The sequence below is a fragment of the Jaculus jaculus genome, chromosome 6 (genome assembly GCF_020740685.1).
Source record: "Jaculus jaculus isolate mJacJac1 chromosome 6, mJacJac1.mat.Y.cur, whole genome shotgun sequence".
NCBI classification, from domain to species: Eukaryota; Metazoa; Chordata; class Mammalia; order Rodentia; family Dipodidae; genus Jaculus; species Jaculus jaculus.
In genome coordinates this window covers 135,995,432-136,018,689 of record NC_059107.1, presented here as the reverse complement: position 1 = coordinate 136,018,689, position 23,258 = coordinate 135,995,432, and the positions used below count along the sequence as shown (strand labels likewise).

The following is a 23,258-nucleotide window of genomic DNA, read 5'->3' as shown; positions in this document are numbered from 1 at the left end:
CTAAAAAATGTTTCCAATCAAGAAGAAAAGAAAACAATGCAATGCAATATGGATCATTATTGTTATGCTGAAGTTGATAGTATTGCAATTGCAAAGCCAAACTCAGAATTTGTATTAACATATTGTTAGTCAAAATAACTTTTGTTGGAAGAAAAGTAGTTTTAATTTTTTTCATTTCAAGAGAAACTATATAAACATGTTTCATACCCCCAAAGAATCCAATAGATTGGTCCTTTCACTTTTTTGTTAACATTTTCTTGGCAATTCTTATGTTATATCAGTATAGTTTGGTCATGTGGACCAGTAACAAAATTATGAATCAGTATGTAATAATTCTTATTGATCAGGATATTTTCAATGTAGTATTATCTAAAACATTTAATAGCAAACAGTACTAATCCAAAGATTAAATAATTAGGGTAGTTAAAAGGGCTAAGAAAAGAAATAAATTGTTTTTTTGATATTTCAGAACCTGACCGAAAAGTTGCTGAAGAAAGAACTGGATTACACCCAGTTAGAGGAGAAGCAAAGTGAAGAGTCTGTCAGTAAAAAGAACTTACAAGTAGCTCTTCATCAGAAGGACCTGGACTGTCAGCAGCTTCAGTCTAGACTGTGTGCATCTGAAACCTCACTGCAGAGGGTGCAGACGGAACTGAGTGAACAAGGAGAAGCTGCTCGGAAGCTCAAAGAGGAGCTCTGCGAGGTAGAGGCCAGGTACCAGCATGTAAAGGCAGGGCTTAAGCAGCTGCAACAGCAGAGAGAGGAGGAGCATCAGCATGGGCTGCAGTTGCAAGGTGACATTAACCAGGTAAGAGCTGCTAGCTTCATCTGTTATAATGCTTCTTATGGGTTTTTGTGGGTTTGTTTTGTTGTTGTTGTTTTGGTCTTAGTATGTCTTATAGTGGTATTAGAGAAACTAACTTGAGAAAGTGATGGTTCTTAGCCCAGGGTAAATTTTTCTTATGTGTCAGCTGGATGTCATCACTCAGTGATACTGAGGATTGAATACAGGGCCACCCATATATTACGTGGCGTACTTTCTCTTTCTCCACTCTCCCAGCCCATAGGTGGCATTTTTCAAGTTAATGATGAGGATTACCTGTAATAATTTTCTGTGTCTTACTTAGTCCATAGAAAATTATATATGTGCCATATACATATGGTAGTTTGCCAAATGGAGGATTTGGGATTGATTTGGGGCTCTGTATAGTACTCAAATGTAACTTGTCAACTGGGACTGAACATAATGGCAAATGTATGTAGTCCCAGCAGTCAGGTGGTTGAGACAGGATTGTAGATGCAAGAGTAGCTTGAGATTTATAGCAAACTCCAGTCCAGCTTGAGCTGCAATGTTATACCCTATATATGTGTGTATGTGAGAGTGTGTGTGTGTGTATACACACACACAATCACACACACACACACACACATATTCATTCACTGTGGAACTTTAAAAAATAGGTCTGAGTGTGCACTGACAAGATAAGTTTTAGGTTTCATTTCATTTAAACCTGTAGGAAAGCCCAACACTTTCAGATGAGAGTCCCTGTTTCCTTGTTATCTTTCATAGAGAAATAAAACAAAAATAAAATATGTACTACTTAGTCATTATTTTGTGTAATTCATCATCATTTATGTGATTAAAATTTGGTTTTTGTTCAAGTTATTTTATAGATCTAAGGTCTCAAGTTATCTTGAAAGTATTATTGGTGAAAAATAAAATACAGTGTTATAAGTAGGTGGTTTATGTGTTTGCATACATGCATATTCTTTTTTAAAGTTACATAGCAAACTTTTGGAGACTGAACGCCAACTAGGGGAAGCTCATGGAAGACTGAAAGAACAGAGACAGCTTTCAAGTGAGAAGCTGATGGATAAGGAACAACAAGTAGCTGACTTACAACTCAAACTTTCTCGTGTCGAAGAACAGGTGAGCTAGCATTTTAAATGAGTTGATAGTAGAAAATATATGGAAATCTGCTCCTTATGTACTACATTTTCAAGTTACTAATGTTATTGTGATTGTGTTCACTAAAGTTCTCAGTGGAAATGCACAAACAGGACTGCTTTTTAGCCTTAGGCAGGAAGCTCTGAGGTTGACCCTCTCAGGCTGGTGGACTCTTTCTTCCCAGGAAGAACCACTTACTAATGAAACTGAACAATGAATAATTGGTGAGGATCATTATGATAGGTAGTTGTGCATATAAACCCAATTTTTATGTATGTGAGGATTTCACTTTTCAAATTAACCATTTGATTCAGTGCTATCATGATTAAAGTTATAGTTACTCATATGGTAAAAGTCATTCCATTGTAACTTTCATTTAACAAGCACTAAGGGCTAAAATTTATAGATTCATTAATAGCTTTTTTTTAGAGGTAGTATCTTAAATGTGGTAGATGTTTTGATTATTTTATAACTATTATAGGAAAAACAAAATAAATACTAATATCATAGGTTGCATTTTTTTAAAAAAATTGTATCTAATTAATTTTTTTTCTTTTTTCTTTTTTTTGAGGTAGGGTCTCACTCTAGCTCAGGCTGACCTGGAATTCATTATGTAGTCTCAGGGTGGCCACGAACTCACAGCAATCCTCCTACCTCTGCCTCCCAAGAGCTAGGATTTAAGGGGTGCACCACCATGCCCGGCTCTAATTAAATTCTTTATGATATTGGTATACAGGAAAAATAATGAAGTAAATATCAGCCTGGAAAAAGGTTTGTATATTTTGTGGGGGGATGAGATTTTATGGCTAGAGACTGGTTTCTTAATTATGAAATTAAGATTCTACAGGGAATTAGATATTGCTTTTAGAGATGATTTTTCTATATGATTTAAATTTATTTTTCTCTTGAGATTTGAGAATTGAGGTAATCCAAGATATTTATGAAGGTAACATTATACTTTAAGTTGCCAATTGACAATATTAATTGTTTTTAAGTTGAAGGAAAAAGTAACAAATTCCACAGAATTGCAGCATCAGCTAGAGAAAGCAAAACAGCAGCACCAAGAACAGCAGGCTCTTCAGCAGAGTACCACCGCTAAGCTCCGGGAAGCGCAGGTCAGTAAACCAAAGCACGACTCTTGTTGTACTGGTACTGCAAATACAAAATATTTAATTATGAGGAGTTTTGATAATTTTCAGTGCTTGTTAATCGGAAAATCTCTTTTCTTTCGACTGCTATGAGGAAGAGTTAAAATAATTTAAAATTGGAGCTGGAGAGATGGCTTAGTGGTTGAAGCACTTGCTTTTAAATCCTAAGTGCCTGGGTTCAAGTCCCTAGTACCCACATAAAGCCAGCTGCATAAAGTGACACATGCATCTGGAGTTCATTTGCGGTGGCAAGAGGCCCTGGTGCGCCCCTTCTCTTTTTTTCCTTGCAAATGAAAAAATTAATAATATTAAAAATTTAAATTGTTATAAACACATTTGTTTATTGTATACATATGTTTTAATAAAATATTGAAATGTATTATGTTTCTCTTAATCAGATAAATTTATTAAATGTACTTAACTAGATGTATTTAATTTAAATTATTGGTAAATTTTATTGTTTATTATCTACTGAAAAACCTTAAGATATATTCAAATAAAATTTTCTAGTTTAGTTAGCTACATGAAAAAGAAGTTTTTACTTCTATAAGAGAATGTAGTATTTTATTTGTTGGTCTTGTTTTTTATTTCTTAACTGTTATTGAACATTAGAATTATAGGTACAGAAAATATAACTAATTGGGTTAAATTCATATAGATTCTACCACATAGAAAGGTTGAAGAGGTTTAGTTTTAGTTTTGTTATGGTGAGAGCAGGATACCCACATGTTTGAAGTGAAGCTTCTTTTGCCTTTAGTCTTCCATCCTTTCATTGACATATTGCTATTATTGAGCATGGCTGCCAGGCACTTCCCAGCACTAAAAATAAAGAGGCACAGTGCCTGCCTTCTAGGAAAGCACCAGGTAATGAATGATGTGTTCATACGAATGAGTGCAATGTCTGTGGTAGGCAATAAGTCATTTCTGCAGTAAGTAGCCAGTCCTTTTTGAATTTGGAGTGTGGCACAGGAGCCAGGCAAATAGTGATGGAAATATTGGATTCATTTGTCTTCTTTTGTTCATTCAATCAAGGTATTTATTTATGTCTATTCTCATTCAAGGAACTGATTTTGTGAGAATGGCATTGAACAAAGTGGACAAAAATATCTGCTCTCATGGAACATAACGAGGGAGACAAAACAATTGCCATAGTAGATAAGCAGAATGTATACTAAGTGGTGCTTTGTGTTCTGGAGATGACAAAAGGAGTGTCAGGGAGTTGGAAGCATGTAAGGGGCTATAAAAATTTAGAGAGGGGGCTGGAGAGATGGCTTAGCAGTTAGGGTGCTTGCCTGCAAAGCCTAACAACCCCAGGGCATTTCCCCAGTACCCATGGAAAAGCCAGATGCCTTAAGTGGCACATGCATTTGATGTCCACTTGCAGTGGCTTGAGTCCCTGGCACATCCATTCTCTCTGCCTCTCTTCCATCTCTCTCTGCTTACAAATGCATAAAAGAAAATGCAGAAGAGAACATTTAAAAAGTGTTGGAGAGATGCAGTGTTAGATAAGATTGTTAGGGAAGGCTTCTTTGAGGAGAGCAATACACAAAGAAAGGGAGGATATATACCATGTGGAGATCAGAGAGGACATTTCTCAGGAAGGGGTATGAGTGGAAGTTAAAAGAGTCATGGTCTCAGCAGTCATGGGGTTATAACACATCGAACTTCATAGGTAATTTTAAATACTTCACTTTAACTTTTATTAATCATTATTATTATTATTTTGGTTGAGTAAGTTGCGAATCTGGAGGTTTCTGAGCAAAGGAGTAACATGCTTGGGTTGACAGCTTCATAGAACTTCTCTGGCTACTGTACAGAGTGGACTGGGACACATGAATAGAAGCAGAGAAATTAGCTGAGATGCTACCACTATAGCAATTTGGACAAGAAATGATGTCAGTGGCAACAGTGCAAGTAGTGACAAATGATCAGACTATAGATGTGTCTCAGTGGTAAAGCTGACTGGTTTGCTAATGGGTTGATGTAGGGCATTGAGAGTACTCAGGGATGACTAAGGGGTTTGCCTAGGTAATCAGAAGGATAGAGGCTGAACTAAATGTAAACTGAGAAGCTCATTGTATTTGTCAGCATAGGAGTAGATGTCACACAGAAGTCGCAAGGACAGGGTAGGTAAAGCTAGCTGGAATTAAAATGTTAGGTTTTGGTGGAGCTTAAAGTGTAACAAAAATTAATGTGAGCCTGTAAAGATATCTGATAGATAAATAATAGAAATGAAAATCTGATTTGTAGTTCATGTGTAAATGAAAGATGAAGGAGTTGGGAAAGGAAGTACAATTTATTTATTTACTTATTTGTGAGAGAAAAAGAGCAGAGAGATTGAGGGGGACGGTGGAGAAAACAGGTGTGCCAGGGCCTCTCTAGCCACTGCATATGAACTCTAGACACATGTGCCACCCTGTACATCTGGCTTACATGGGCACTAGGGAATCCAACCTGGGTCCTTAAGATTCCCAGGCAAGTACCTTAACTGCTAAGCTATATCTCTAGCCCACAACTTACTTTTGAAATTTAAATGTGAATTGTATAGCAAGTGGGCAGGGATGCTTGGTCTAGGGAAAGATTTGAAGCTACTAATTTTGTCAAGCTTTAAAGTCTATGATTGTTATCTTCAAAAAATATTATTTGACCTACAGTATGTCCAAATAAGTTTAATAAAAATCACTTCATAACAGGGAAAAATATTGGAAAAGGAATTAGATGTTAATAAGCTATGGTATCACACATAAAATGAGTGATGATTTTGAACTTATCCACTGAAATATGAGGAAAGGAGGTAAATATAGACACATACATGATTATATAAGTACAAGAATCAAAAGTCAAGATAGATAACTTTTGACAAAATGTTATGTTTCAGAGTTGGAAATAGATCAATATCAGGCCAGCAAACATTGAAGACTTGGAGATAATACTGAAGCTTTTACTAGTTATTGAGAAGGTTTCGAGTGAAGACCTTATTTGAACAAACAGATTGAAAAGATGATTCTGAGTGTGTAATGAAGGTTGGAACCTGAACTGTGAGGCTTGTGCTTTATTCTACCAATGCATAGAAGCACGGGGTGGAAAGAGCACATCCAACATTGATGTAGAGTTGGTATTTTGAGAGGTGGCTGCCTCATAAATTTTGAGGTAAAAGGAAATGGAGGATGTGGCTGCTATAGGAATAGTTGAGACTAGTTTATGCCCCCGTGTGAGGCTTGGACAGGAAGCTAGGCACAAAGTGAATAACTGTGAAGGAAACGGAAGTAATTGATACTGAAGTGGAGGCCATGAAATTTCAAGATAGGAGGACTCTGGCTACAGAGTAAGATAGCTGGGTTTTTTTTTTTTTTTTTTTAAAGCTGAAACATTTTTTAGGTTATTACAAAATCTTGTTTGGAAACAACTGCAATGTGGATGAGTTGAAGTCCAGGAATTAAGATGGTAAGAATGGCTATGGTCTTAACTTTGTTTGTATTTTGTATTTCTCAGGATATTGGCAGAAATGGGGATTGAGACAAGGACTAAAGCAGGTCTCAAGTCGCATTGAGTGAGGTAGGGTTTGCTGATGCAGCAGGGAAGTGCGGTGGGAAGAATGAGCAGCACAGTTCTTACAGGAGGGAGAATGAGGCCAGTGCAAAGGCAAGAAGAAGCCCGCTTCCTTGACCGCTCTGTCCAGCGAACCTGGGACAAGACCCAGATTTCAGTTAGACTGGCAGTAGTGATAACTAAAAGAAACTTATGCTGGAACTGTGGCTGCAGTGTGGACAGAGGAGTTCTTGGCAAGAGCAGGAACTAAGATCAGGGAGATGATGTGCTTTTTTTCATGACTGAAGTTTTGAGAAACATGAAGCATCTTTGAAAGTAATGCTATTTTAATATTGGCACACATCAAGGATTTCAGGTGGCTATTAGCTTTGTCTCTGCAAACTTGTATGGGCTACTAGAGGGTTTATGAAGGGCCTGGTAGAGCCTTGTTCTGGTATAAGCACTGTGGCTCTCTTCACAAGGTGGAGGCAGAGGCTGTGGGTAAAGATAATTTGAGAAAATGACGATTTTTCTGGATGTATGGGGGGCATTGAATTTGCTCTATGTTACATGGCAATCCTTGGGAAGTCAGAGAAGAGGACTTTGTTGATTGCTAGAAGAGCCTCCTGGGGTGTAGATGTGAACTTGCATAAATGTATGTGTGTGAGAGCATAATGCATTTTTTTATTCACTGATGATTTTAGAATATATGCATTAGATGTCTTGGATATACATCAGTCAGTCAGTGAGAACAATACTCACATTTGTGCACCATATATTTAATTGAGGGGGTAGAGAGAGGTAAATGAATAGGGGAAATAAATTATATACTATGTACTAAAGATGAGTGCATTGGTAAGAAAAATAGGATATAGAGTATTGGAAAGAGCTAGTTTGAAATGAAATGGTCAGTGTAGGGCTGCTTGAGAGGTCGATATTTGAACAAACATTCGAAGGAGAAGGAGTAATCACATGGCTGAGGGAAGCATTCTAGGCAGAAGAATTATTAGAGCTGTGAGGTGGGAATGTGCCTGGCATATGTAAGGAATGATTCCTAGGTGTCTGTCTGAAAAGGCTCAGAAGTGTTGGGGGTGAGGTCAGAGTGTTAGGAAAAGTGTGAAGCAAACTTTTCTTCTGTTCATTTCTATCTTACTATGATTAATACAGATTTATATTATTAAACATATAGTTACAGAAAATTAAGTTTTCCATGGTAAAGTATAATAATTTTTAAAATGTAGGATGAAGAATTTGAATGATAAAAATGATCAGTCATTTATATTTAAAGAATAACTTTAAAGGTTTTCTGCTATTAAAAAAATAATAGTTTTAATTCTTTACAGAATGATTTGGAACAAGTTTTGCGTCAAATTGGTGATAAGGACCAAAAGATTCAGAACCTTGAAGCCTTATTACAGAAGAGTAAAGAAAACATTTCATTACTAGAAAAGGAAAGGGAAGATCTTTATGCAAAAATTCAAGCCGGTGAAGGAGAGACTGCTGTTCTTAATCAGCTGCAAGAAAAAAACCATACATTACAGGAGCAAGTAAGTTTGTAAAATGTATTAGATGCCTAAAATTTACTTTCATCTCTCTGGAGTGCATTAATGTGTTTTTAAACGATTCATCATGGTGGCTTTTTTTTTCTTTTTTTTGGGGGGGGGGTTCAAGGCAGGGTTTCACTTTAGTCCAGACTGACCTGGAATTCACTATGCAGTCTCAGGGTGGCCTCAAACTCACAGTGATCCTCCTACTTCTGCCTCCCAAGTGCCACCACACCTGGCTATGATGGCTCTTTTTACACCTTTTAAAATGTTACTTATTTTTTGTCAGATACCATCTGATTTACCATAGAGATTGATCATTAATATAGTGAAAGTTAACATGATTTGACAAAGGAAATCCTCATTTTGTGTTCCAGGATATATCTTATTACCTGTGTGACTATGGTAAATCATTTCATCTTGTTTGCTGTCTGGAAAAGTAGAGATGTCACTGATAATGCATACTTGCCCCTTGGTATTTTGTGATGTTTAATAAGAGGAGCAAATAACAGAATAAATAAATTAGAGGCACTAATCCAGTATCAGTTACTATTGAAGTAATATTGAAACTCAACATTACTTATATTTGATAATGTATATGTCTTTGGGCAGTATATAGATTATAATTTTGATAGATTGTTTTTTTCCAAAATTCACATGTAGTTTAAGAGAAACTTAAAAGCTTTAGGTTAATATATTTTCAAACAAAATAATCCATAGTTGCTGTTGTAGAAGAATTATCTATTAAGAGAATATTATTATCTTAATGAGAAAGTATTAACAGAGTATCTGTCTATAGGTCACATCACTTCTGTCATTAGGAAATGAGAATATAACATAAAATTTCCCTGAACTCCAAGATAGTTGTCTGCCTGTTTTGAGATCAGAGTCTTGCATATAGCTGAGACTGGCCTCCAACTCGTGGTTCTTCTCCTTCCAGCTCCTGAAGTATTAGAGTCATGGGTCACCACACCTGGCTACCCAAGTTGGTTTTTTTGAGACATGTACTCATTTTTGTAGCTCTGGCTGGCCTTAAATTTGCAGACCAGGCATGCCTTGGACTTGTGGCAGTCTGTCTTTCTGTATCTCCAGAATACTGGGATTATAATTGTGTGCTACAATGTTCTAGGTTAGTTTTAAAAAATTCTTTTGAGGATTTATTTTGTCTAATTTTTTAGTTTTTTTTTTTTTTTCATTTGAGAGTGAGAGAGAATATTGCACACCAGGGCCTCAGTTACTGAGTTGAACTCCAGACATTTGCACCACCTATTGGGTATGTGCCACCTTGCACTTACCTCACCTTTGTACATCTAGCTTATGTGGGATCTGGAGAGTCAAACCGGGCTTAGGCTTTGCAGGCAAGTGCCTTAACCATTAAGCCATCTGTCCAGCCTCTATATAATCTATCTAATTTTTTGAAGAATTTCTTATTCTGGTTTTTTATTATCTGTAACATGACACTGGTTATGATAAGGATATGATTAAGAAAGTCAAGCATTGTTAAAAAACAATAAATTAAATCTATATGCTTCTGAGTCTGGCCACACTGGAGTAACAGATACCTGTTTAGCACTCTTGTTATGAATAACTATAAGTGGAAAAATGTATAATAGCCATTTTCAACCATTACATTATAGGCAAAGTGCAGAGCTGTGACTCTTGAGATAAGTGAAACCAAAGTGCTACTCTCACTGCTAACCAGAGAACCTTCTCCATGGAGACAGTAGTAGATGCTGTGGAGAGTCCAGACACATAAGAACAGAAAATAAGAGGCTGCTAAGAGCTCATCACTAAAGGAAACTTCTAGAATGTCCTCCAAGGCTCAGGGAAGAGTATAGAAGGAGAGGCAGAAAGGAGGTTAAGAGCCACAGAAAGTCCTCCCAATATAATATGGACTGACTAGTGTATACATAACCCTGTAGCGATTACTAGTGTCTCCTCTGAAGAGGGTACTCGTTGGAATGGGGTTTGGGGAGAGGAGATGAAAGAAGATAACCTGGGCTGCAGAGATGGCTTAGTAGTTAAGGCACTTGGCTGTGAAGCCTAAGGACCCAGGTTCAATTCCCCAGGATCCATATAAGCTAGATATACAAGGTGGAGTGAATTTGTTTGCAGTAGCTGGGGGCCCTGGTGCACTCATTCTCTCTCTATCTGTTTTTCTCTGTATAATCAATCCATCCATCCATCCATCCATCCATCCATCCATCCATCCATCCATCCATCCATCCATCCATTCTTCCATCCATCCTGATGGAAACATAGCCAATTCGCAATATGTTCATTTTTTAAGGGCTAGAGAGATGGCTTACTGGTTAAGGCACTTGCCTAGCAAGGCTGAGGACCCAGGTTCCACTCTCCAGGTCCCATACAAGTCACACTCACAAGGTGATGCAAGCATGCAAGGTTGCACATGCACACCAAGTGCTGCATGTGTCTGGAGTTTGATGGCAGTGGCTGGAGGCCCTGGTGTACCAAATCTTCCTCCTTCCCTCCCTTTCTCTCTCCCTCCCTCCTGCTCCTAAAAAAATTCCAAAAATTATTTTTTGTCAACGAGACTCAGATGTTTTTTCAGACTTTGGATTTGGAGATTTGGAGAGTCCAAGGAAAGCACAGTGATGTCATTGAGCTGAGGAGTGGAATACTGATCAACATGAAGAGATGGAACTTCAGGAAGGCTAAGCTAAGGCAGCTTGAATTCTTGGTGTATAGTGTCAGAAGAACAGTCAGTACAGAGTACAAGTGCTAGAAATGTGTTTAGGGTCTGTTGGATTATGGTTGAATGCTAGGTTTTGCATTTACAAGGTAAGATTCTATGAGTCCAGGCCATGAACAAGATAAAGGGTGGAAAATTGCCAGAGCTCACATAGGGCTCTAGCCAATCTGAGATGAAAAACATCACTGACATTTGGGGTCATCCAGTGAAACTGAGAAATACCACACCTTCTAAGGGAGATAAACTAGACCATATAAAAGCCACTGTATACTTCCTCTAGGAAAACGTAAAAGTAAGATTGATAGGGTCCTAAGGAGCCACAATATAGTACCTGCCTGGTAGAACAAAATTTGCCATTTTTTGATAAAAACATCACAATTCAAACTAGTCTCAATACCTGAAAGAATGAGTAAACAGAAAAATGTGAATCATAACTAGCAGAAAAATCTTTCAGTGGAAACAAACCCTGAAATCAAAGATAATGGAATCATTAGACAAGTACTTTAAAACACTTCTTACTCCGTATGAGTATCAATGCAAAGCTATAATAATGGAAATAGAACTGATGTATAATAACCATGTAAGTAGAACAGAAAGAGATTAAAAAACTTAAAATAGTTGGACAGTAGAATAAAATGGCAGTGAACATAGAGACAAAGCAATGAAACTGTCCAGAGTAAATTAGAGGTACAATAGTGCTCTAGTGATGCATGGGCGCTGTTACCTAGGGTAGCACAGTGTGGTGACTGTCACTGGAAGGATGATAAGGAGGAACATATTTGTGGAAATAATGGCAGAACAAATTTAAATTTTAATTAAAAACATAAATTCACATATTTTAAAAAAGCATAATTAACTCCACAGACAAGTTGCATGGAAAGAAATATAAGAAGGATTAAATTTTATCTCAATTAAGAAATGTATGTCTTCCAAAAGATAACACCATGAAAGTCAAGCCAAGACACAAAAATATTTATACTAAATCATTCTGACAATTTAAAATATTTACAATATGTTAGGAACTGTTGCTACTACGATCAGTGACCTGCTGAGGAAGAGATGGGAAGTGGGCATGACTATAAAGGAACATGAGAAAATATTTTGGGTTAACAAAAATATTCTCTAAAGATCTGTTCTCTAAAAGTTGTGGTGATAATTATCAAATTTGAAATTATATATTTAGATTAATTTATAGCATGTAAATTATAGCTGGCTAAAGGTGATTTTAAAATAATATGTGTAGATTTGATGTTATTTCTTGTGATTTGAGATACTGTGTTAACATTTTTTGAATGGTTTGAATAATTTTACTTGAAAAAGCCTGAAATGATCTGTCATATAGTAACTTAATATTCTCATGGTGTGTTTTTTTGTGGATTTTTGCTTGTATAATAGGTAACTCAACTGATGGAAAAGCTAAAGAATCAGTCAGAAAGTCATAAGCAAGCCCAGGAGAATCTGCATGACCAGGTACAGGAGCAGAAGTCACATCTTCGTGCTGCACAGGACCGTGTCCTTTCCTTGGAAACAAGTGTCAGTGAATTGAGTGGTCAGTTAAATGAAAGCAAGGAGAAGGTCTCCCAGCTTGACATACAGGTAATACAGAATTAAGGTGTTTAATGACTTTGTATGCATAAAGAACCAACTGAGACTATGAACTATTCTGAATTCTTTATTTTTACCTTATGTATTAATGGAAAAAAGAATACAAATTTTCTAGCTTGTTGAGCTTCCTTCCTGTCTGTATAGGTGTTCTTCTCTTTCTAAAATCGCTAGTTCTTTTTAATTTCTTTAATTTTATTTTGAGACTGGTCTCATGTAGCCCAGGCTGACCTAAACTTGTGTAGCCAAAGAAGATCGTAAGCTCTTGATCCTTCTCTATCACCTTCCCAGTGCTTACAAGTGTGTGCCACCAGCCTTTTCTCTAGTTTGATCAAGTCTATATTGTTGCTTTAGAAGCTCAAATTACTAACTAACCTATTTCTGTTAATTTTTTAAAAACTCTTCTTAAATGTTTGATGTTTTAAAAATCATCTTTAAATGATTTTAAAGTAGCTATATGATGGCGAGAGACACTGAAGACACTCAGACTCATTAAAGCAGAAATCCAGTGGTTGCAGAGCTCAACACTAAAGCAAATTAACACTCAAGTAATTAAACTTGACTTATAGCACACCTGCCCAATGCTCAGGGACATTGTGGAAGAGGGGCCATAAAGATTTTAAGAGCCACAGGGTAGGAAGGAATATTTTGAATTATTGCCTCTCCCCAAAGATTGCTGCATTCATAATCCATGGTGAGTACCAGTAGCCTCACTGAGGAGGGCCCACACTGGAATAGGGGAAGGGAAGAGGGTAGATAAGAAGATAACAGGAAGAGAATGGGATCAACACACAATTTCGTGATTTTTCCATATAGTAAAGTTCCTAATTAGTAAAAAGTGGCCATATGTAAACCCATTATGTATTTTCATTATATTGTTACATAAGTCTATATAGCAGTTCCATTCAGTGACTCAATCATGGTATGAGAAGTAAAATACAATTTTTATCCATTCTTATCAGTTTCTTTTCCTGTACTATAGAAGAGAAGTTTATATTATAGAAGATAAATATATAACCATTTCTACTCCTTTATTTTATCCTAGGAAAATGATTCCACTAAAAATGAGAAATAAAATAACATAATGCATGTTTATTATTGAAAAGGAGTATACTTTTTTCCCTCTCTCCTTTTCTGTTATCTTCCCCTCCCCTCCTTTTTTCTTTATCTGAGCCTGTGTAGCACAGGCTGGACTAGAATTTACATTTCTACCTCTCCCTCCTGAATGCTAGGATTATAGATCTGTGCTACCACTCCTGACACTATTTCTTTGTTAAAGGTGTAGTGTAGGGTTTTGTTGTTATACAGGAATAGCTTCTCATTGTTACCTAAACATTATTAGGACTCTTGTATCTTATTTCTGTTTTGGGGATTTTCACGTACATCTTTTTCAGTATTTACATTACATTTTTTTCTATCAAGCAACTTGACTTTTGAGTAATTTAATATCAACAGCAATGTGAATTCAAGAATGGGAAAGTCAACAATTAAATATGAAATTAAATAACTTGTAAATTCTGTTGCAGATCAAAGCCAAAACTGAATTACTATTGTCAGCAGAAGCAGCAAAAACGGCACAAAGGGCTGATCTTCAGAATCATTTGGATACAGCTCAAAGTGCATTACAAGATAAACAGCAGGTAGGGAATTGGGGACTATTTCATGTTATAATAAAATGTTGTAGTAGATAAATTAATTACTGATATGTAAAGATGGCACTCAAGTTTTACATAACCTTGTGATAGACTTGCATCTTTAAGTCTTTCTTGAGTTCAGAAAAAGCTGAGTAGATGGTAAGGAGCCAGAGAGATGGAGAAGAAAATACCATCTTTTTTTTTTTTTTTTTCCAATAAAACGGGTGTGCAGGTGTGATTGGGTTTCCGGTAATATATGTGTGTCCTCCTTAGACTAGGCCTTATGGGAGATTCATCATTCACTCCTAAGTATAGGTTGTTGTCATCAAGCATCAACGATTGGAAAAGAACTGTAGGCCACATATTTTTCGTAGGTAGTCAGCTCATGACCCACATGTTCTTGCCATTGAGAAATGGGAAAAGGACACTGTTTTACATTTCAATTGTAAGAGTCACTCTTTCTTGGAATTTAGGAGAGAGTATGGGGATGGAAGAAATAGGTAAGTTAATTTTCTCAATAGTAGCCTATTTATTTCTTAGGATCAAGATCAAAGTGCTGGTGTGTTTTTCTTACCTTTTATAAGCAGGAATTTGTAGAATTTATTTATCAAGTAGACTATTTTTTGGTCCATTTTTTAAAAGACTACAGAAGTCTATCAAATTTAAAACAAAGCAGTTTTTCATATTTATCCTTTTACTCTAATTACATTTTTTCCTTAAATGAAAGGTTTTCTATTAAATACGGTATATGTAATTCCTGATCTCGATAAACATTGAAAGTTTACATATATATATATATACACACACACACACACACACATATGCACACACACTAATTTTCTTTTATACACATTAAATCACATAGTATACATGGTTCTGCTACTTACATTTTACTAACAATATTGCTAAAAACATCTAGAGCGTGTTTTCTAAACAAGATAGGAGAGCCAGAAATGATAATGGAAAAGCTGTTTATGAGAACAGCCACATCAAAGTTTAAAATTTATCTGTCAAAATTTTACTAACAATATTCTATAGCAAATAGGGAAAAGATAACCATTTTCTAAAATATGTTTGATAAAGTGTTAATAATAACCTCATTATTTAAGCACTATGAAAACCAAATGAATCTCCAAGGAAACTCAGGAGTTTCTAAGGAAATCTGACATACAAAATACTCCCAAATCTAAATTACTTGAGCAGTGATGATGGAACTTGGATTAGTTAGAATCTTCAATTTCTGATTAGGGATACTTAACCTGTAAAGTAATATTCCAAATCTGAGAGAAATGTGAAATATTTCTGGTTCTAAGCACTTCAGAAAAGGCATGCTCAACTTGTATACACATTCAAAACTTCAGTAGGAAATGCTCAGATTCATTAAGAATCAGTTATACACTGAAACAATAATGGGTTACATTTGCCCTTATAGAGAAAAAGTACGTGTTTGATTGTCAGTGGAAGAAATGGCAAGGGTGTGGAAGAACAAGCGACTTCAATACATTGCTGGTGGTAAAAGAACGTTAGTACAGCCTGGGGTGGAGGAAGGAGGGCAGCTGTTGGCACTGTGTTCAAGAAATTCAGAACTGGGTTGGAGGCATGAGAGAGAAGAAAAAGGGAGGAGGCCAACCAAAACAAAGTCCATATGAAAACACCTTAATGAAATGTTTGCTTTGTATGCTAAATTAAAACACAAAATTAACTTTTAAAAAGAACATCAGCATTTTCCATATTTTCCAGTCTTTTGTCCTAAGAGAATAATAGTAGCATCTGTGTATTAAATGCCGAGTGTATTAGCAATCTAATAATTTAGAGCAGACTCTGCTAAAAAAAAATGGGCCATATAAGTAAAATGGAAATTTATGCAGATGAGTATAACATTTAGAACAAAATACCAAAAAGCTTTGTGTTGCATTGCTGTATAAAACCAAAAGAAATTAAATAAATAAAATAGAATGTAAAGTTATTGTGTTACTGGGGATTCAACCCAGGGCCTTCATACATTCTAGAAAAGTGGTCTAACACTGAGCTATAACCTCAGCCTGTTTATATTTTAAAACTATAAAAAATGTACAAAAGAATTTATTATATAGAAAAGACTAGAAGGAAAGGTACCAGCGCGTTAACAGTGATTATTCATGGGTGGCAGATTTACTTTATATCCTTTCTGTGTAACTAGATATTACAGTGACTTAATCTCAATTTACCTTAAATTTTTTAAATAATTATTTTAAATAGTACTCAGAAAACCAAAACATTTAGTTATGCAATTATTACTTTTATTAACTTGTTTAATATTCTGTCATGTTTTGGCTTAAAATAATTCTTTTTTAGAAAAACATTTAAAAGCTATTTAAGTGGGCTGGAGATATAGCTCAGTAGTAGAGTGCTTGCCTAGCATTGTGCCCCCCTCTTCATAAAAAATTATTTAACTGTTAAACATGTAAAGTTGGTACACTGGAGCTCCAGTGGTGCAAATCAGTTAGCCCCCAGTACTTATATAAAGTTGGTGTGTTACCTTATGCAAAACTTTATTCCTTTATCCACCAATATAAAGGAAGTAGACAGATGATTGACTTTACCTGAGGTCTTACTTCAAATTTATATATATTTTATGGGGAGGGAATAAGTTGGAACACCAGGGCCTCCAGCCATTGCAGTCAAACTCCACACGTATGTGCCACCTTGTGTGTATGTGTCCTTGTGTGCTTACATCACTTCATGCATCTGGCTTATGTGGGACATGGAGAGTTGAACATGGGTCCTTAGGCTTCACAGGCAAGCACCTTAACCACTAAGCCATTTCTCCATCCCCCAAATATTTTTAAAAATATTTTTATTTATTTATTTATTAGAGACAGAGAGAGGGAGAGAGAGAGAGTGAGTGAGAATGGGCATGCCAGGGCCTTTAGCCACTGCAAATGCATTCCAGACACATGTGCCACCATGTGTATCTGGCTTAAATGGGACCTGGAGAATCGAATGTGGGTCCTCAGGCTTTATAGGCATGTGTCTTAACTGCTAAGCCATTTCTCCAGCCCCAAATATTTTTTTTATATAAAAGGTAGAAGGCTGCAAAGATGACTTAGGGGATAAGGCACTAACCTGCAAAGCCTAACAACCCAGGTTCAGTTCCCCAGTATCCACATGAAGCCAGATGTGTGCATCTGGAGTTCCTTTCAGTGGCTAAAGGCCCTGGTGTGCCCATAGTCATTCTGTCTTTTCTCTCCCTTTCCTCCCCTCTTTCCTCCTTTCTCCTTTATCACAAATATAATTTTTTTTTAAAAAAAAAAACAGATACTTCAATTTTTCTTTAAGTGGATATCTGGGTGCCATAGCATAGTAAGCCTTCCCAAAGTTTTCTTCAACTGTGCTTTTCTGTAGGAGTTAAATAAGATCACTGTGCAGCTGGATCAGGTCACTGCAAAATTGCAGGAAAAACAAGAACACTGCAGTCAACTGGAAATCCATCTCAAAGAGTACAAAGAGAAGCACCTGTCTTTAGAACAAAAGGCTGAAGAGCTAGAAGGCCAGATTAAGGTTTGTAGAAAAAAAAAGTCAAATTTGTCTCATTTTCTACTTAATAACTTTGGAATCTGATGAGTACATGGAATCAAAGGTTTGCAATTAATAAAGAAAAATGAGGTTGTATATAATGTCAAAAATTACTGGTAATTTTCATGATTTAGTTTTGAATTTCTTTTTTATTTATTTATTTATTTATTAGCTCAGGCTGACCTGGAATCCACTATGTTGTCTCAGGGTAGCCTCAAACTCATGGCAGTCCTCCTGCCTCTGCCTCCCAGGTGATGGGATTAAAGGTGTGCGCCACCATGCCCGGCTTCATTTTTGTTTCCTTAATGGGTTGCTTTTGTAAATGACAGTTGACAGATACGATGATTTTGTTGTAAAGTGTTAATATATTTCAAAGTGACCACCAACAAGGTAGTCTGTATAAATTTTTTAAAAAATATTTTATTTATTTATTTGGCAGAGAAAGAGGGGGAGAGAGAGAAAGAAAGAGAATGGGTATGCCAGGACCTTCAGCCACTGCAAACGAATTGGAGACACATGCTCCCCCTTGTGCATCTGGCTAACATGGGTCCTAGGGAATCAAACATAAGTCCTTTGGCTTTGCAGGCAAATGCCTTAACTGCTAAGCCATCCCTCTAGCCCTGTATAATTTTTTTGTTGTAAAATCTTTTCATCTTTATGGCCACAACTCTTTATTCCAGTATAAAATGTCAGGTATGGCAGGCCTTTTTATTTTTGAAACTTTACATTCATAGTCTTTGGATTTTGTTTCTAATTTACTGATGCATCTAAGCCTTAGTAATGTGAACATAATTCCAGATGAAGGTATTAATTTTCTAAAGAGATAATATGATCAAACATGTTAGAGAAGGATTTAACTTGAGGTTTGTGTCATTTAAAGTATCATTACTGTCGGTTAAAAAATTATCAGGTTACCATACTACTTATGTTTCTACAGTCAGCTGCAGCCCATGTGCATGACTGTAAAATGGTGAGACATGGATATATATGTATGTACATTTACACAAGTATAACAGAAGGATGACTTTTATAGTTCTATTATGGGCTGTTTATGTTTCATCACAACTGATCATAGATACTATATTTAGATATGGTTAAAAAGAATAGATAAGCTATCTTTCTGACAGTGTCTAATGAGAATTCTGTTTGGGTGCTTTTCACAAATAGTTATGATAGGAACAAAATTTGGGGTGCCACTGCACAGCATACTATTATAGATCTTTATATACTGTACATTTCAAAAAGCTAAAAGAAAGGGTTTCTTGAAAGTTTTTACCACAAAGGAAAGGTAAATATTTGAAGCGATAAATATGTCTAGACTGGTTTAAACATATTGCAGTATATATACGTATGGAACATTGCTTGGTAATCCTCTAAAATGTATAACTTCTGTGCTTTTATGGATCAGTTTAAAAGTAATTAAATGAAAATAGTTGTTATTTTGAGCTGATAGTGTCTATTGTGATTATCAGCTCTTTAATATTTTAAAATTAGTAACTTAGGAAATATACCATATGATTTATATAATCATATTGTTACAGTATTAATTTATTACATCAAGAATATTTTAACATAAGTACATACCTTATACTTATATCCATATTTAGCAGTTTCCTTTATAAATTTGAAAAATTAAATATATAGCTATCTATATGTATTAGATACTATACTGTGAAATGCAATAATATTACCTAAACTAAGAGATAGTATCAGTGGGTGTTAATCCCAGGACAATATCACAAATCTATTTTAATTCTAAATTTAATTACTTTAATGTTGTTAACTGAATATTAATAATATATTGGAAGTGGGTTCAAGATGACTTGTTACGTAGTTTGTCCAACATAAATTAACCAACTTTTTCTCTTATGACAAATAGTTATATTTATGTTTTTGTCTCACAATTTTTAAAAGCAAGCAGTTACTGGCTACTATGTATAACAAAACCTATGCTAAGACTCTAAATGAACTTTTTACCCATTAATGGTTTCAGATTTGTTTTCAAAATTATATGGTTACTTTGTATGTTTTTTCAGTGCAAATTTCAAACAAATAAAATGGTATAATAAGTAATAATAGTTTGATAACTATTAACATTAAAGTTGCTGCTATATTTCACCCATAGAAGCTAGAAGCTGATACTCTTGAAATTAAAACAAGCAAGGAGCAAGTGTTGCATGATCTACAACAGCAAAGGCAGCTGAACATGGACTTAGAGCTTAGAGCCACAGACCTGAGTAAACAACTTGAAATGGAGAAAGAAATGTAAGCTCAAGTACCAGTTATATACATTGAGAAGTTTATAAACTATTAACTTTTCCTAATATTTCAGTTTTACTCTCTCTGTCACTTTATCAGTTTCAATTTTACTATCTCTATTTTATATGCTCCTACTGCGAATGTGAATGAAAACTAAAGCCATCATAATTTGGTTAAAAGTTAGCTTTACCACAAAGGTTAGATAACCTATCCCACAACATAAGTATAATATAGATTTAACAATATGAACTACTGATATTATTACCTCAATTGATGTTATATTATGTAGTAAAGAATTAGAGGAAAGAAAAGAAATATCTGTTTAATATATATGTACATTTTTGTTGCCGTTGCCTTCACATTACTAAGACAAATATCCAACCAGCAGCAGCTTATGGGAGGAAAGGGTTTATTTCAGCTTATAAATTTCCAGGAAACACCATCAGTGGTGGAAGAAGCTAGCTCATTTCCATAGATCCAAGCAGAAAGACATTATCAAACAGCCAGTAAGAACCAACAACCACAGCTGTACCTGCTCTCCACACCGTAGGGCTGCATTCAAGATCTACTGTCAAGGGCTGGAGAGATGGCTTAGCGGTTAAGTGCTTGCCTGTGAAGCCTAAGGACCCCGGTTCGAGGCTCGGTTCCCCAGGTCCCACGTTAGCCAGATGCACAAGGGGGCGCACGCGTCTGGAGTTCGTTTGCAGAGGCTGGAAGCCCTGGCGCGCCCATTCTCTCTCTCTCCCTCTATCTGTCTTTCTCTCTGTGTCTGTCGCTCTCAAATAAATAAATAAATAAATAAATAAAACGAAGAAAAAAAAAAGATCTACTGTCAAAATATACCTTAGGGCTAGACAGGGTCCATTTCCCATGACACCTCCTCTAGCCTAGCTACTGGAGACTCTGGTATTAGGTCAATTCTCAACGACACCTGAGTGTTTTATGGGGCCACACATTCAAGCTACCATAGTGTTCAAATATTCTTAACAGAATAGACCAGAAACACTCATGGCAATTTATTTCTGTAGCAGGTTATGTGGCGTTAGCTGGCCTTTAATTCTTCTACTACCTGTTCTGCATGGTCTTCCCTGTCAGCAAGCACATGTTGGATCTTGGTTCTTTACACAGAGGGGTGACCCACTCCTTTGTTCATGAACGCTTGAGACATACATCATCCTTCCTGGAGTGGGATGTTGTAGGTTCCCATTGACCTTAATCATTGAACATAGTAATATCAAGTGACATCCTAAAGGATCTTCTGCACTCAGAAAAACTCTTTCCTCCATTGTAAAGGAGCAGTCCAGTTTCATCCTGGTAGACTGAGGCACCCCTGCTAACCCTGTAAGTTCTTTCTCAGCCAGTGGGCAAGAGGAAATTGTAGCTTTCAGCTTAGTGGAATGCTTGCTATGCTTCCTGACAGAAGCAGTCCCCTCCCTGGAACTAAGACTTCTAGACCAGAGCACAAGGTCATGGGATCACTTGGGGTGATGGTGAGACGATTATCCATTCTACCCCTTGATTTCTAGACCCATGAATTCTGAATGTAGGAGAGACAGTGCTGTACTTTTTTGGTTATTTTGGAATGTGTCATGCATCACTATCAATAATAGTTGCCTTACTGTGATACAGAAAACCAGAACTGTTTTTTTCCTATCTGGTTAAATGTCTTGGACTTCTTTTTAAAAATGGTTTAAATTTATTTGTATGTGTGCATGTGTTTGTGGTGGTGGCATGAGGGAGGGTCATCTTTTTCTTTACATGTCACTAAATCGTTCCATTATTATTGGTTGAAAAAAACGTTGCCTCTTTAAGGAGCTTGGTATTGCTATTAAAATCAGTTCAGCTAGTATGAATGTGTCTGTATTTGTAGCCTATGATTTGAATTTTTATGTATGTTTTGACTTGAGTATTATTCTATATTGTTTTTCAGTCTTATAGTAAATCTTTATGTCAAGTTATATCAGCTGTGCAATCGAAATATATTAAAATATTATCTTTTCATTGCTTTACCATATAAAATTTCACAATATATCATCATTTATTTATATATTTTCTATATTTGCATATTTCAGAGAGAGAGAGAGAGAGAGAGAGAGAGAGAAAGAAAGAAAGAGAGAGGAAAGGCAGATAAAGAGGATAAGCATGCTAGGGCCTCCAGCCACTGCAAACAAACTCCAGATGCATGCGCCACCCTTTACATCTGGTTTATGTGGGTACTGAGGAATCGAACCTGGGCCCTTAAGCTTCACAGGCAGACATCTTAATTGCTAAGCCATCTCTCCAGCCCCCTACCTCATTCTCTTTTATGAATAAAACTATTGCTTTTATGGAATTGCATTGAAGTTATAAATCAATTTAGGGGGAACTGACATTTTAACATAAAGATGATAAACAACATGCACCACCTTGTGCATCTGGCTTACATGGTTCTGGAGAATCAAACCTGGGTTCTTGGGCTTTGCAGGGAAGTACCTTAACCACTAAGCAATCTCTCCAGCCCCTTATTTAATTTATATATTTGGAGGCAACCGTTGAATGGGAATGCTTCCTGGATTTCATCCTCAGCATATTTGTTAATGGTACATAGGAAGACTGCTGATTACTATACATTAATTTCATTTCCTACTACTTTGCTGAAAGCGTTTATCAGGTCAACAGTTTTCTGTTAGTATCTTCATGGTCCTTTATGTATGTATTCATATCATGTGCAAGTAATGGTAATTTGATCTCTTCCTTTCCTACTTGTCCTCCTTTCTTGTGTGTCTCTTGTTTTATTGTTCTAGCTAAGACTTTCAGTACTAAATTAAGTAAAATTGGGGGCAGTGGACACTCTTTCTTGTCCCTGATTTTAGTAGAAATGTTTCTTGTTTTTCCCCATTTAGCACAATGTTGGCTATAGGTTTATTATAGCCTTTATTATTTTGAGATATATTCCTTCTGTCCCAAGTTTCTTTAGCCTTTTATCAAAGGGATGTAAGATTTATTAATGACTTTCCTGCATCTTTTGAGATAATCATGTGATTTTTGTCTTTGAGCCTATTTATATGATATATTATACTTACTAATTTGCATGTGTTGAACTATCCCCCAATCTCAAATAAAATTCACTTGATCCAGGTCAATGATCTTTTTGATGTGTCTCTATCTTCTGCTTGGCAGTATTTTATTGGAGCATTTTTGTATTTGTCTTCATGAAAGAGCTTGGTCTATAATTTCCTTTTTTGTTGTTGCTGTTCTGTCCTTGTTTGGTTTTGATATCAGGGTAATGCTGACTTTATAAAAGAAGTTTGAGGACTGTAGAGATTGCATAGTGGTCAAGGTGTTTGC

At 36.0% G+C, this 23,258-nt stretch overlaps 1 protein-coding gene across 1 annotated transcript in view; it reads left to right on the top strand.

Moving 5' to 3' along the window:
• Positions 1 to 23,258, top strand: part of Eea1 (early endosome antigen 1) — a 127,254-nt gene that overhangs the window by 76,322 nt on the left and 27,674 nt on the right. Inside the window, exons 11-18 of the mRNA XM_045151905.1 lie at positions 470 to 808; positions 1,781 to 1,930; positions 2,944 to 3,063; positions 7,968 to 8,171; positions 12,277 to 12,477; positions 14,010 to 14,123; positions 17,502 to 17,657; positions 19,798 to 19,937. Coding sequence (XP_045007840.1) covers positions 470 to 808; positions 1,781 to 1,930; positions 2,944 to 3,063; positions 7,968 to 8,171; positions 12,277 to 12,477; positions 14,010 to 14,123; positions 17,502 to 17,657; positions 19,798 to 19,937 — 1,424 coding nt within the window. The remainder of the gene's footprint in view (positions 1 to 469; positions 809 to 1,780; positions 1,931 to 2,943; positions 3,064 to 7,967; positions 8,172 to 12,276; positions 12,478 to 14,009; positions 14,124 to 17,501; positions 17,658 to 19,797; positions 19,938 to 23,258) is intronic.